The sequence below is a fragment of the Poecilia reticulata genome, chromosome 20 (genome assembly GCF_904066995.2).
Source record: "Poecilia reticulata chromosome 20, P_reticulata-male-v2, whole genome shotgun sequence".
NCBI lineage: Eukaryota > Metazoa > Chordata > Actinopteri > Cyprinodontiformes > Poeciliidae > Poecilia > Poecilia reticulata.
The window spans coordinates 12,917,719-12,933,806 of NC_088849.1; the positions used below are offsets into that span (position 1 = coordinate 12,917,719).

Consider the following 16,088-nt stretch of genomic DNA (forward strand, 5'->3'; position numbering starts at 1 on the left):
TCAGCTTTTTATGAATAGCTTTCCTCACAAATTTCTCAGCGCCTTTATTAGTCGCGTGAAAGGCCAACAAAGCAGAACATAGCTGTGGAGTGTAGAAAAATTAGACGTGGTTTTGAAGATTGAAAATCTGAAAGGTGTGGCAGGGATTCGCATGCAGCTCACCGAGACGAGACTTTGTTGTACCGCCTTTGGCTGCAAATATCCCGGGGCATGTCCATACTAGCTATTCCCAGTTTGGTGTACTGGTGGAAGCAGTGTTGGTGCTGGGGTGGCAAGATGATGAAGTGAGGTGGACACAGACCGGATTCTATATGTCTGCTAAATAAAATAATTTTTTTATTTTTTTTTTAAACCCACAGAATGACTCTGCCACCTCTACGTGCATGCATTCACGGGTTTTCCCCTGGTACTCTGGTTTCGATCTGTAAGTCCAAAGACATACATGTTGCAGTGCCTTGCAAAAGTTTGCACATCCCTCAGACTGTTTCACATTTTGTCACGTTACACATTTAACTCGTCTCCTGAACTCTTTCTACCTGGCTGCCGTGTCCCACGGTCTTCGTGATGGCATTGGCCGTCACCGAGATTAAAACGCGCACAGGTGGATTCTGCTGCCGACGTGTTTGGCTTTCGAGGGGAATTGTTATATTTAGGAGTACCACAGGTCATGGGGTTGAAAACAAAATCCACTTTGTGTTGGTCTATCGCATGAAATCCAACTGAACGCTGCAAAAGCGCAAGCAAGTTAAAGTTCGCTGAACGCGTTTTCAAGGTACTGCATTATCTTCAACGGGAACTTTTAAAATCTTCCGTCCTCATGAACAGAACCCGTCCTCACCCCCCCTTCCCCGCACCCCCCACACCCCCGTGTTTAAAATCTCTCTTTTTCAAGCCTGCATGCTCGTTCAAGAAAACTTCCATTATCCTTGTGCATGCTGGCTCATCCCAGGGACGTACCCAGCAGGCACAAAAACAGACAAGTATGGACGAATCACAGCATGTGACCTAATGCTCCTCTTCTACAAAGTATTCCATCTAACGAAGGACGAGGCTTTCACAACACTGTTACAAAGTGCTGAGTGTGAGCTACCTACAAAATGTTGGATCTTGCGCGACCATTGATTCACTTATTCAAGTCAGGACAGCTCGACTTGCTTGCACACCTTGTTAATATTCACGTATTTGTGACAGATTTAAAAGAATCTGTCCTGACTGGCCTGAATGAGGAGCTATTCAGAAAACAAGTGTTCCAAGAATCCTGTCCAACAAAGCTGACGCTGGTGGGCTATATTTGCAATTCTGAAAAGTTCCCCAGTCAGAGGATACTGCCGGGACTTGCTCAAAGCTAAATTTACATCTGGATGCCAGATATTTATCTGCAGTTCGTCGGGAAGCAAAGTCAGCAGCAAAGCTCCAAAAAGAAAGACATGGATTTCTGGAGTCCTTGCCAGTAGTTGGTATGTTTGCAAAAAGCTTGAGATTACTTTCCAGTATCACAAATAGTTATTCCGTTAACCAGTGTCCCGTGTCGATACACTGTGGCCACTTTGGGTTTAGGTCGTTTTTTTTTTTTTTTGCTTTCTCTTTAAGCAAATGAGTTTATGATCCAACTTTAAAACTGACCCAGAGTTCATGACATTGAGAAGCAAACAGGAGCAGTTTGATGCCAAAACACAAGAAGCGCTTAGATTTACTTTGTTTCTCGTTCTTTAGCGCAACACATTTTAGGCCTTTTGTTTTGGCTCCCATCAGTACAACAGGAGCTGAGAGCCGCAGTCGTGCCTCTGCAGAGACCACATGCTGGAGTTTGGCACTTTTCACAAAATCAGCTCTGTAGAGCAGATGAGAATCAGTTCAACGTCCTGTCCTGATTTGCTTGTAAGTTTCATTTGCGGCAACTTCTAGTAAAGGCACATACAACTGCATCAAAAGAACGGGTGGGGGGCGGGGGGACGCGCTTAGTAGGAAGGGGCGGTCAGCGGGGACGTCTGTCTACGGCGGGTGTCAAGGGCCGGGGTGCCACACAGATAACAGGGGTCAATGATCAACTGGGTTCAGGATTTTGAGAGCACAAAATGCTAACCGAGTTTGAACCAAAGCTGTGTTTACTGTTCCTAATCAGTGTCATCTGCTGACAGAACAAGGCTGCCCACCAAATCGCTCTGCCGTTACTACATCAGATGCAAATCTCTCTTCCCCCGCTTACAACATCTCGATCGACGCATTAAGTGTAATGTGGGATAATTACAGCATATTTGATTCGTCCAAGTCGTTTGTCAAGATGTCATTCGTGCGGCTGTGCCTCTTAATTGAACTTCTTGTTTTGTTTCATGCCTGACTCTTGTTTTTGGTGTGTTTTTGGCACCACACTTTTATTGTCGCATCCTGTGTGGAGCTAATCTGATGCTGATGATCTAATCTGGCGTTGCACACTGCAGTGGTGCATGTAGGAAACCCACTGCTTTCAGGGGAAAAACAACCAAAAACAAAACCGTGGGTTCAACACCACACATATGGTCTTATATGAGTAAGATGGCATTTCCTTAACTAAAAGGTAGCATCGCTTCTTCTCCGATGCCCTCACGTCTTTCAGCCAAATGTGAGATCTACCTCGTAAAAAGTTTGCGTGTTCTTGCGTTTGTTGGAAAACTGAAAAAGCTGTAAGTTACATCTAATCGTCAGTATTTGTTTAATTAAGTCACAGTGCTCCAAACCGTCCCCAGTAACATATTTTGGTGTGAAACAAGAAAAGGAGGAGATATCAAAGGCAAAGTTTTATGCAATTTAACACTAGACATTGCGTCTCCAAGTAGTCTTAATATTATGACATGAATGGGTTTTATTCATTTTTATTTTTTTTATATGAAGTATGAATTATTCAAACAAAAATACATATTAAAAACACATTAAAATACACATTAATAAAATAATTATTTTAATTTGGGGTCTGATTTAGTCTTGGGGGGAAAATAAGTATTTTATGTACTGCTGATTTTTCCAACTTGTAAGTCTGGAGAGGTCTGTCATTTTTATTTTAAGTATACCCCAACTGTGAGAATCTAAAATAAATAAATAAATAAAACCCAGAAAACAACACTGTGTAATTTGTATGTAACTAATTATCATCGTATTGCATCACATCCTCCACCCATTACTTTTATTCATTGGGCCTGTTGGAACTAGTTACATATAAACAACACAACTGTCCACACACACCATGAATCAGACTTCAACCTCTCAAATACATTTTTTTTATCTTGATGTTTCCAATTCAAATTTTTCTTTTTGGGTAGTCAATTTTTTTTATTTCCAAAAACCAAATTTTTTTTGTCCATTGGAAAATTTTTCCTTTAATATTTTTTCCCCCTCTGTGTTGTATGAAAATTTAGAAGCCTTTATTTCTGTTGATTATTCGGATTTTAGGCGTACGGCTAATGCAAGTCTCACAATTAAGATTACATTATTACAATAACTAGATCTTTTTATTATTACTGTTATATTATTGTTTTAACATGTAATGGCGAACATACATGATTGCACTTATTTCATGTTTTTTTGTGATATACAAGAAGCCTACATGCAATTGACTGCTTTAAAAAAATGGTATGAAATAACTATATTGAAGTTAATTAAGGGGACATTTTTTATTGCTGCTTTACTGTAGATAAAATCTCAACTCTTCACCGTCTCACTGCACTTCACCTGTCTGTTTGGGACCTTTAGGGTTCATAAGGTTCCTTTTTGCTTGTTTATTTCTCCGTATATATAATGTGGGTTTTATCTTCCTGTGTATCTCTGTTTAAAAATCTGGAAAAGTAATAAACATATATTTGAAAACAGCAACGAAAGAAGAAAGCATTTGCTTTCAAAAGGTATTTTGTGGAATGTTTATGTGTGTCTATGCTCATCAGATATCTGACCTGATGACGATCTGAAAAGGATCCAGCTGTTGTGTGGGCGTCTCTCTAGCTATACTAGAGCTATATTGTAAAGTATATTGCAATACGTTGTTTGGGTTATGACCTGGAGTTAATAACAACCAAAATGTAAAAAAATATACAAGAACAATAATTTAAAACAAACTTTAACAGATTATGTTTAAGTTTGAATAATGTATTCAAAAGTGGGTAGATTATCCAAAACACGTACTGAAGTATGAGTCACACTACTCAAGTAAAATGCAACAAGTAAAAAGAAAATACTCAAGAGTAAAAAAGCATTTTGGAAAGAAAAAAAAAAACAAAACAAAAAAAAACGCTTTTAAGTATTTTTATTTATTTTGTTCTGTCAAGTAAGGTGATTGGGAACAAATTCTCATTTTCAACAATGACCTGTTCAGGAAACGTCACACAATGGAACGTCTCAACTAAAAAACCCATTAGAATACCATGAAACAAAAAAAAAATTCAACCCTATTTATACTGGCTAAACATACTACACACCCAACGTATCATATAAACATACAAGTGCTGAGTATCTGATCAGATTATTTGATTAAATATCTTAAAATGTCAGACAGAACGTTTATGTAAAAAATCACGTAAAGATTAAAATGCAATAAATAATACAAATAATAAACACTTGTCCAACTAATTTTTTTCCCAGAAAAAGCAAAACAAAAACCCTATATAGCTATCGCTTACAATCCACAATGCTTATATTGATCATATTAGAACACGGTCAAGTATTTTCAAGGCCACAGCAGGTAGAAAATGCCAGAATAACAAAGCATGTGTACAAACATGAAGTCTATTTTAACTCGAGCTGCATCTCCTGCATATTTTTGTTCTTTTCTTCATTCGGTGAAGTTACTTACATTGGGTAGAGTATGCAGAAAATTTTTACTCAACAGTGACGATACTTTATAAAAACATTTCTCAAGTAAAACTCCTCCTAAAAGTAATTTATTTCCAGAAAGTTACTCAACGTGACGCGGAATGGAGGCGATCAACCATGTGGCTCTTCAAGCATCGATCTCAGGTCCACACCTTGTGAATGTCCCCAAACGTTTGAATGGGTTCGGCTTCACGGTCTTGTCAAGGATGGCCGTTACCACCGTTACACGCGTGTCTTTTATCCACCGTGGCTTACTTTCTCTCGTGAAGAGCGTCAATGACTGGACAAACAAACAAGTCAGGAGTCTTCCCCACGACTGTGACATTTCTATATTAAAACTTTTTATTTTTTTTATTTGATCTTATGTGGCATTTTAAGAAAATTCATTTTTGAATTAATTAGATTTAAGCCACATTAGTTAAGTGAACAAATAAACACTGGATATTTGATTCTCTGTGGGGTTTACTTTAATGTTATTGTAATGTATTAGGCTCTGCTTGTGTGTTGACTTTACCCAGGTCTGACCTGCTTATGTGTGTTTTTGTGTGCAAGTGGAGTAAACCGCAAACAAGAATTAATTTGAAAGATGACATAATTGCTTTGGCTCATGATAATCTCCAATTACTCTGATGGAAAACTAAACACAAGCTTTTTTTTTTTTTTTAAAAAAGACATTTATTGTTATTTTCCCAGTTAATTAAGAGGCATGTACTCATAAGTAGGAACAATGAAATTAATGAGACAAGAAAAATATAGTTATTTTTTTTCTTTGCTTATATAATACACACACTTTAAAATAGAACATAAAAAGATATTAGCAGTCATGATAGGCTACAACCTGAACCGTGGAGACAGACGTAGCATGGTATCAATGTATAAAAGATAACCAAAGTCATCAGATCCTTCTTCTGTTTTCACAGGAGTTTTTATGGCTTCATTTAATCAGTTTATACAGACAAGAGTAAAGCTCGTTGAAAACATGACTTGCAAAAATTTCAGAAAAAAATGGACAATTTCACACCAACCCTCCCCCCCTCCCAGTATTATAGTAAACCCCCCCCCCCCACCCCCCGTTTTACAGAAGTTAGGTGCCATGCTTTGAGCCAGAGTCCAGAATCTCTTTGTTGCACAGAAGCATTCCTCCCAATACAAGAATATTACAAAAAGACACTAAAATGAAGCATTACAAAATACAAACACGCGCGCGCGCACACGCACACGCGCGCACACACACACACACACACACACACACACACACACACACACACACACACACACACACACACACACACACACACACACACACACACACACACACACACACACACACACACACACACACTGCTTGGGGGCGCCAAACAGCCGGGCAGAGGATACAGGCAACGGTAAAACAAGACGGCAGGTCCGATGTGAGTTCCTTACGTGTGACACAAGAACATTCTGAAACCATTTTCTTACACTAAATGTTAAATCATGATCTATACATAATCAGGACAGAACCTTGGCTTGGACAGCGATCCCTTACAGTAACTTAGTCTAGTACTTTTGAGATCTAACCACAGTGTGATAGTGCAGTAACAAAACCCCTCAATCACTGGTTTGGAAAGCATACAAATAATAATAATAAGCACACCCAGAAAGACACAAGTCTGAAGTTACGATTTCCGAAGAAATCTCACGACGTTTCACCGCACCGAGCTGAACACGAACAGGCTTGTAAACATCACGACCAGAGAGAGTTTGTTGGGATCTGTTCTGTGGAGGGGCTCATCCAGCGACAAGTTTCTACAGATCCCGGGCCCGACCCTGGGATTCGGGAAACCCGTGTTCGACATTTTGAAACAAGACCGATTACAGCAAGAGCCTCGAACAAGCTCAGGGTCCTTCAGCAGTTCTGAAAACGGGCACAATAATCCGAGCTTCGGCCGCTGTTGGCTCTGATCAGAGGGGTCCGATTCACGTTCAGAACAGATCTGGATGGTTTGTCACAGTAAAGTGATCCGCAATGAGCTAACACTGACGAAATACATGAAAACCGAGGCAAAAAACAAACAAACAAAAAAAAAAAAACTGCATTAAGAAAACTGAAAATTGACCTCGTTGACCTCAGAACAGACTTTTACATTTGAAACCAGATAAACACTTAAAAATGCACATTTCTTGCCATCACAGTCGAATATTAAAGACATTTTTTTTCCTTTTGCAAAATGAAAGAATAATTAGAGATAAGGTTTTAAAGAACTCTACCATCGCCTTCAAAGTCAAAAATGACATCCTATTAGATTATTAGATTTAATTTCCTTTTGGGATCAACAAAGTTTTTTTAAATTGAATTATGATGCCTCCAAGTAGGGCTGGATAATATGATTGAAAAACGTATCACAATATAAACATTTCATAACAGTCAACATCAATAATCATTGATTAGCTTTAAATTTTAAATATGTAAAATACTGCCAAATTGCTGGCATAACCTTTCGTGTTTTATCCACCATCAAGCTTTTGTACTAATTTTCCCCTTTCATTCCAATTTTTTATTTTTTTTCTTCGTTTTTCCACCGTGCTTCATAACTGCTTAGAAACAAAACTTACTCAGCAAGGTCGTTGCTAGGTAACCAAACAGTGGGTAAGTTAGTTGATACCACCCGTCTAGCTAAGCTAGCCGTCAGCAGTTGAGCGACAAACGCCTTCCCCTCTGCCTACGCCTCCCAGAATGCTGTGCGGTTCTGGATGGGAGTTCACTGAAATTACTGAACGTTCTATTTGATGTATTTTCTGTTGATATCGATCGCGTGTCCATTGCGATATATATCGTTATCGATTTATTGCCCAGCTCTACCTTTGAGTAATTTGGGGAAAAATCGACATGATGATGTACTGACATCGCTCGGCGAAAATGAAACAACTACTCCAAAACAAACATCACAGTCGGAGAATACCTGTCCATCACGACCATCAAAGAGGAATGAAAGCTTGCCAGCCATAGCACGCCATCCCAAACTAAAGTACAGGGAGGACGGTATCAGGTGGCTGTTGTCAAACTGGTGTGATTCACAACACAGATGGCCCCCTTTAATTAAAGGGACTACACTGAAAGAGCATCTGAAGACATCTGCCAGGAAGTTAAAGCCCAGGCAAAAACAGGTCTCCCATTTGAACAATGACCCTAATTCTACCACCACAAAGCGGTTTATGGAAAGACACCCAGAAGGTTGAACCCAATTCAGACAGCTTAAAAAACAATTTTACGAGAGTTTTCTAAAATTCACAAACTGTTCCTCGTTAACCTGCTTGCGTTTGGCAAACACAAAGTATTGCGGTGACCTTAACTGAACTAAAACGGGAAATGTTCTGTGTGATTTACAATCAGAAAAGGCGTAAAGAATAGGGTTGTGTCTTTTGTAAATACGTGAACATCTGGTTTCAACTGTATCTGCCTTGGTGCACAAAAAAAAAAAAAAAGCGCATTCTCTCCACCTACTGTCTGAAACTGGTAAAGCAACAAGTTTCAGAGAAATATAAAATGAATTTTTAAAAAAATGCATCACAAAAACTGCTGCATCCATTTTGGGATGTGGTGACACTGGCCTGTGAGGTTAGGATAAAGCTAAGATGCTGTAAACACTTCAGGTTCAGATGTCAGAGCTCCTGACATGTCAGCCCTTATTTGGCAGCAGGTGTCTTGGTAAAGGTTGAAGCTGTGAGCCGTGGAAATCAACCACCAGACAGTAAAAAAAAAAAAAAAATAGCCAGAGTGCACTGGGTAAAACACCTTCCAGGTTCAACTGTTTCATTCTTTAAAAGCAGCATAATTCAACACCATCTAGCCACGAAGACACTTTGAGCCAATCCTTTCAGTCAGTTTTTGATGACTGTGACTTTAGCTGCAACACATATAAACATAAACAACATCTGCCACACCACTGATATCGTTTGGATATGTTAAAGTAAAAAGAAAAGGAAAACAGAATGCTGTTTTGTTGGACAATTAATATCAACAAAGTGCAAATGCGCCATCTTGTGCTCAAATATCTCGCCACGTAAAGTCTGGCTCCAGTCTTTGATGCCGAGGACAGGCACAGTCCACTGAACCGTGGGGTAGAGTCCTCTGCAGCGGTCCAGGTTTTTGGTGGCAGAAACATCCATCTCAAAAAGGTGCAAAATAATAATAATAATAATCACTCCAGCTTTATAAATAAAATAAAAAAAAAAAAAGATGAGATGCACAGAAGGGGTAAGCAAAGATCCATCTCCATTGTATGGGTTGGTTTAAAAAAAACAAAACAAAACAAACAAAAAAAAAAACAGCTGAAGAATTTTACAGCGCGCTCGGCGCGTCTGAGATCAGGTGCATCGTGGAGGCTTTTGGCACAAAAATAATAATTATATAAAAATAAAAAAAAACTGTCCTGTGGCTCTTCTTACACTTGCAAAAACAAAAGGAGAGAAATGCGTCCGAGCCGAGTGCGGTGATGGGGAACCCGTGTTTAGGAGATGTCCGTCCAACACTGCATGCAAAAACGCCAAGGCTATTATAGCAATACTGTGGTGCCCTGTGCCAGTGGACTGCGTCTCCAAAAGGGTTCTCTGAATGTGTCCGTGAGGAATCCACTTATGGGGGACTGTTGCCATGGTGATGAACAAGACTGTTTGGTTTTTTTTGTTGTTGTTGTTTTTTTAAGGCATCACATTAGATGACATGTGTTTGTCCTGTGGTCCAGAAGAAACAGAACAAATTAACAAGCACTGATCCTTATTTGTTACAAAACAAATCAAAACCTTGCATCGTCAAGAAATGTCACAATACACTCAAACTTATCGTTCCAGGCTGAAGACACAATGCTTCAAATAATTAATTAAAAAGCCCAACACACATGTGGACATTAATGTTACTGAGTTGAAACGAAATGGTCTGAGTGGACTTTGTTTACCTGGTTAGGACTCACTCTCCATGGTGACGGTTTCACTCTCTGCTGTGAAGTCAGAGTGAAGACACAGTAAGGTACATACATGTCTAATTAAATCTAGATTAACGCAATCATTATCATATGGAGATGCACCAATCTGATATTAATGTATCGATCCCATATTGAAAAATATTTTCTACATGGGGTATTGGTGACAATGAGCCCGACCCATAAGGGCAGATCTATTCTCTCTAATTCTATGCTTTGTGAGGCTTTATTTATTTTACATTATATTTGCCTAATTGCACTTTCTGGCCATTTGCTTTATTGCAGTTTGACCAAGATAGTCAACCTATTGTTTTTGTCAGCTTCATATTTATTATTTATTTTACATTGGCTTTTAAGCTCCAATGTTTGGAGTAGAAAAACATTATACTCCACAGTCCATTGACTGGCCAAACTACAGCTGTGTTGTTTTTACACGTTTGGCCAGGCTTGTGAAGCTACTGGTGTATTTAAGTGTGCTGTACTGCTGCATAGTTACCAATTTAATATATTTAGTAAATAAGAGAAATATTGTAAGTCAATCAGCACTGTTTTTCGGTATCAGAACGGTACTAAACCTCATATCTGGATCGCAAGGGGAAAAAAAGGTGGACTGGTGCGTCCCTTGTTTACCTGATTTGAGGAAGTTTTCGGCCACGTAGTTTTCGGCCAGGTGGTCTTCGGCGTTGTTGGCCTGCTGCTCGTTGCTCAGAAGGCGGTTCTGTGACTCACTGAGGGGGCTCACTGAGACCTCCGGCACGCTGTAAGATGAAGTTTTGTTAAGCTCTGCTTTCCGAACAGAAAGAGACAAAAATAAAGTATTTTCTTATGTATATATGAAAAAGAAAAAAGAAACTGATCACCATTTATTGGAATCAGGTTGCAGAGTGACAGTGGCCTGCTCTGCATCAGCGTTGACCAATCGGGTGGGAAACGTCAGACCGTCACCCTGACTGGAGAAAAGGGGAAAGAAACTTTTAAGATTAACAAATGACATTTAAAAGGGAATAAACTTTGCATGAACTGGAGCCTAAATACAAATATGCTAAAAAAACAACAACAACAAAAAATCTTCCAAAACTGCAAGTCCTTTACCTGGTGAAGATCGGCAGCAGCCAGTACTGCTTCTGGTCGCCAAAGACCTGAGCGATGTTCTTCCGGAAACCCAGAGAAAAACCGTTCTTATCCGAGCCTGTTCTGAAGACCGGAGCTCTGAATGCCTCTGCAGGGAGGAAGCAACGCAAAGAGAGACCATAAAGTCATAAAACACTAGAAAAACATGTATAACCTGTCATAAGCAGGGGAGGAAATACACAGACAGGCTGTCTCATAAGTATGATCGATATTGTTCGTACAGCTCCTTCTGCTGACAAAAGGAAATAAACTACAGGTTTCTTGAAAGTCTTTATTTCTGTTATGTCCTTTCAAAGTAAGGTGTTTAAAACTGAAGTCAGAGGAAGAAGTCATTTAAAAGGAAGCATGTCTGCTGATCATTTTAGCAGATAATACAAATGTGAAAACATCACAGCAAGTTGTTCTGTTTTCTCCTTTTATTCTGTCATGGAATATGCCAGACCGAAATTCCTAAATTTTAGATTTAGGAAATCTAAAATTTAAGATAGGGACCTCCATTTTCCCTCCCATTATGCAAATGTGAGCACAAAAATAGTCTGCAATATTTTGGGTTTTTTTTGTTCTTGAAAAGAATCCCGAAACAATGGAGCGATGGAAATGTTTTTCTTTATGCAACTGAACAAATTTACATCGGTTAGAAACTAAATCTAAATCTCAACTTGATGTGATTCAATAAATTGGGAGCAGTAAAAAAAAAAAATCCCAGAACTAAAAAATTTAGATGCATTTTTTTTTTATTTTTGATCGACTCGGTGCTCAAAACCCACGGTGATTATAGAGTGGGACAAGTAAATGTAAAAATGCTTTAATATTTTTATATAGTGGAATTTTAAAAAGTCTGGAATCTTTTTTTTTTTAACTGCATCAGTTCCCTGCAAGCCTGCTTACAATGTCAACAAATCATAAAAAAGGAAGGAAACTCCTACTGCATTTTTGCAAATTTAGTTAATAAGCATCTTTTAAAAAAAGCAAATAAAAAAAAATGCTGAATGCATGTGTGTGCATTACCTATTGTGGATCTGTTCTTCCCTACGAGCCACAGATGGTAGCTGAAGAGGGAGAGAATACTGATGCAGAACATGGCCGCCACAAAAAACAGAAACAGGACGTGGAATTTGGCAGAGTTATTCAGTTCGTTCTGTGGGAAGAGACGGGAGGAGACGGAAATGGGGATCAATAACAAATTTACAGGGATGGTAATTTCAGAAAGGAGGAAGGGATAAGGCAACGCAGGCAACAGTGGGATGAGAACCGCGTCACTGCATGCGTATCACGATGGCATGCAAAAACTCGCGGCTGCAGAGGACGGCTGGGTTACCTTCGGGCAGTTCTCTGCCGATTTCCTACGACAAAGCTTTAGTATAAACAGAAACAAGACCAGTTAGGAACAACAGGAGAAAACAGTCGGAAAACAGGGGGAAAGCAAGGAAAGTCTGATGAAAAAAAGAGGATAAACTGGTGAGAATGGAGAGAGAGACAGAAGAGATGAAAGGAAATGCAAGTGGAGCGGCTGCAAGAGTGTTTGCTGCTGCTCTAGCGGTGTGACTGATGGTTCTGATCGCGGAGAGAGAAAAATCGGAGAACAATGACCCGTTTGTGTGCCACGACTTCAGTCGAGGAAACTGGGAGAGAACCGGGGTCAAGGGGTCAAGGGTGAGAGAGGACAGAGGGGGGGAAATAAAATAAAAAAAGAGACAGCACAGGAGAAGTCAGCGCCATGCACAGATATTTGAGTGGACCCGAACAGCTCTGCATCTGAACTCATACACACACTCAAAACACACACGGAGCCGACACCTCTGCATCAAGTACTCACGGTCCAGAACTTTATGAAATACTGTAGAACCGTGGCGGCAATGAAGAGACAGTACACCAGTGAGTAGGCCAGGAAGAGGATGAAGAACTTGTAGTTGGAGAAGCCGACGCAGTTGTTCACCCTGAACACACACACACACAAAATTCATTAAAAGTCAACTTACTACACAAAAATTCAACGTTACAAAAAGCAAGTGGAAAATTCTGGAATATTACAGGCAGTAAAGGACTCCAAAAGAAAAATAGACCCTATTAAGCATTTTCTCATTTATAGGAGAGAAAAACATTCAATCAGCAATGATAAATTGACCAATAATTGACAAAGAGAGAGAGAGAAAAAAAAATCAATGGCATTCTTAAGGTCTGGCCACGAGTTTTGCAATCGTTGACTGGAAGTGAAGCAAATGTGTCTTACATGTGAAAATACTCAACCTCAATGCTTTATCAACGTTTTTATACTATTTTATACTTGGTACTTTTCTAAGGGACTGTAAGCAGGAAGCAGATCAGATTTACCAAGGACAGTGGTGATCCATCTTCAGCACACACCTTTACAGCAAAACAAAAAAACAAATGATCAAATTACACAGAGACACACCCAAAAAATAAACGACAACAACAAAAAAGAAAGAGTTGATAGGAGAGCAGAATTTCCTGGAGGCAGTTCGGTTCTCTTACATGTCGCATGCGGAGCAGTGGTGACACCGGTCCGGCTTGATGACTTGACAGCGGTCGCAATAGCGGATTGCTGCAACGTGATTCGCACAATCTTTCAGTCATGACTGGGCGACGACGAACGACAGTGTATCCCCCGGTACCAGCCGGGTGACGCGGCCTTACCTCCGGCGCCCGTGCGAGTGTACAGAGGCAGGGTGGAGGCGGCTCTCCACAGGATCTCCTGCTGGGACTCGGGCCTCTCCTCCTTCTCGTAGCGCTCCTTCTCGGCTTTTGGCAGGCAAAACTGGAACGAAGCGGACACAACGCTTTTATCACCCGGACGGTTTCATCGCTGCAGGGGATCAGAAGAAGCATGCAGACAGAAAGGGAGCTCTATGGGATCTTGTACCTCTTTGGAAGGGTTGGCAGGCTTGGTGAAGATGGTCTTCCAATAAGACCACACAAACATGACGAAAGAGACGTGGAAGAAGATCAGGTAGACAACTGGAGGCAGGGGAGGTGGGAAGGGGGGGGGGAGAGAATGGATCAGCGGGAGAGTAACACAAACCATCCAGTAAGTGTGCAGATGCAGAACATGAGTTACGGTAATACTGCTGCTACTCAGACTACAGGGCCTGATGAGGATACAGTTATAATTATTGGGAGAAGACTGCAAATATTTAGTGCTGATTAAGGAGGAGCTGCCGGGCGACAAGCAAGCAAACTTTTCTGTGCCAGCAAGTCTACAGAGTGCATTACAGCAGACCTCAGGGAGACTAATCCGAACAGGCTCAGCTCAGTGAAATACCATTCGCAACAAATTAAACACTTTTCATCTTTTGCGGTACTTACTCCGTTCTCCCATCATGGTAATGGTGTCTGTAAGAGATGCAGAGAAAACACAAATGTTAGAAAAATAATCTAAATCAAACAGAAATAAAGAGTTTCTTTCTGCACAATAACATAAAAAAAGACAACTGGAGATTCAAAAGATATTTAAATGGCATTTCAGAATGGGGGGGCGGGGGGAACTCACTCAATCGTGGTAGTATGCAGGCAAAAAAATTCAAGTGGAAATGTACTGAAATTTCCAGTGATGCTCTTTGACCTGGACTTCCAGAAATGTTTTTAAGTTCTTTTAAGAAACAAAGTTTTTTATTTTTAAATCTCTATCCAGTGTACTACAAAGAATTAAACCCCAAAAAGTTATTATTAGACCAGAGTCATGATCTTAATAAAGGAAAACTTTAGCCAATTAGTAGCTAATTTAATATTTTATACATTTTATGTGGATACACTTTTTCCTGGCCAACACAGATTTCCTTTGAACTCAAACTTAGATTCTGATTTGGTTTCTATAACACATCTCCATTTATACATCAAAGCACATCATCTTCAGCCTTTTTTTCCCTTAATTTACACCCCCAAAACCAGTGTTATTTTACAGCGGTTTTTTTGCATTCATGATCAACTTAAAAATGAGCTCAGCTGCCTTGCAACAAGAAGGTTCTGGGTTTGAATCTCTGTTGGGGTATTTTTGCGTTGAATTTGCTTGTTCATCCTGTGTGGGTTAACAATAGGTACTTCAGCTGCCTCCCACAGCACCAAAACATGACTTATTAGGTTACTTGGTTCTTCTAAGTTGTGTGTGAATGTGTGTGCATGACTGTTTATCCTGTGTGTCTGTGAGATAGACTGCCTCTCATCCAATGACTACTGGAGGTAGGCATCAGGCTGAGACACCCCGGCAACCCTGCTAAGCGAGTATAGACAATTGATGGATGGATCACCAATTGAGGTAAAGTTGGCTGATTTCAATCTCTGTGAGATTGTTGGTGCATCTCTACTCTGCAGGGTGGGGATCGCATGGCCTCATTTCTGAGTACAAACATAGCTTCAGTGGGGCTTTCTAGAATTAGCTCATGTAAGTTTTACATACAATTAAGAGTAAGACAGAGTCAAATATTCAGCATAAAAGTTAACTCCTGATTAAATAAGAGGGACAAACAGAAAAAAAAAATATCACAGGAAGCAGTCAGACTTAAATTTTACTATTGCTTCTTTCAATTTAAAAGAACAACAAAAACGCACTCTCCGTTCAAACCGAGCAGAAAACAAGAAATACAAAACCGGCAGTCTTAAAATGCAGCCAGAGAAACCTTACGCGTTCGCCGAAACATATCCCTCCTAATACAGTACAACTCGACGAGATGTCAGACAAACAGACACGTATCTGTGTGTTCGGAGCCGGCTGGCAGGCAGCACCATTGTTGAGCTGCAGCCCATTCACTTCCTGATGGCAGCAGCAGCAGCCACAGCAGTGGACACTACAATGAAAACATGTCCGTCTGAAAAGCCTTTAAGGATGCGACAGAAAGCAGCGACACGTCTACTTACACAAACAAAGCTCCACCACGTAAGCGTAGTAGGACCAGCAGACGACAAGGGCGATAAAAATCACAGGGATCCAGGCTAGACCCCGTTGACAGCATCTCAGTACGTGTGTGGGCGCCATCTTTCTCCCTCTCCCTGTTCCTCTGGGAGCAGGGCGTGTTCGACGTGAAGACGTCACCGGCACGTAGCCACACAGGAAGTAGTCAAACTTAAATAAACATGATTATTTATGTTTTAAAACCTTTTTGGACCACATAGGAAGGGCATAAATATCAGCTCGGAAAATCAAACTTCTCTGTC

At 40.2% G+C, this 16,088-nt stretch overlaps 1 protein-coding gene across 4 annotated transcripts; it reads right to left on the reverse strand.

Annotated features, from left to right (window-relative positions):
• Positions 1 to 5,587: 5,587 nt before the first annotated feature.
• zdhhc20b (zDHHC palmitoyltransferase 20b) lies at positions 5,588 to 16,068 on the reverse strand. Of its 4 annotated transcripts, none has more exons than XM_008438620.3 (14): positions 15,792 to 16,068; positions 14,247 to 14,273; positions 13,804 to 13,898; positions 13,578 to 13,698; positions 13,416 to 13,485; positions 13,254 to 13,286; positions 12,739 to 12,859; positions 12,241 to 12,276; positions 11,931 to 12,060; positions 10,884 to 11,010; positions 10,652 to 10,741; positions 10,422 to 10,549; positions 9,768 to 9,806; positions 5,588 to 9,546 (listed from the first exon to the last, which is right to left on the reverse strand). In XM_008438620.3, exons 1-13 carry the CDS (start codon positions 15,907 to 15,909, stop codon positions 9,772 to 9,774), a joined length of 1,131 nt encoding a protein of 376 aa, XP_008436842.1. In that variant the 5' UTR covers positions 15,910 to 16,068; the 3' UTR covers positions 5,588 to 9,546; positions 9,768 to 9,771. The 4 variants fall into 4 exon arrangements, with proteins under 4 accessions (XP_008436842.1, XP_008436841.1, XP_081457639.1 ...); XM_008438619.3 differs by having other exon boundaries at positions 9,768 to 9,809; positions 15,792 to 16,062; XM_081601513.1 differs by lacking the exon at positions 15,792 to 16,068 and adding an exon at positions 15,559 to 15,676 and having other exon boundaries at positions 9,768 to 9,809.
• Between the last annotated feature and the right edge of the window lie 20 nt (positions 16,069 to 16,088).

Bases quoted from the DNA above. Each gene is read 5' to 3' on its own strand.
- zdhhc20b (XM_008438619.3), bottom strand. From the start codon at position 15,909: ATGGCGCCCACACACGTACTGAGATGCTGTCAACGGGGTCTAGCCTGG. The intron at 11,011-11,930 runs GTAATGCACACA...TCCTCCCTGCAG, and splicing joins GAAGAACAGATCCACAATAG to AGGCATTCAGAGCTCCGGTC. The intron at 9,810-10,421 runs GTAAACAAGGGA...CTGACTTCACAG, and splicing joins CGAAAACTTCCTCAAATCAG to CAGAGAGTGAAACCGTCACC.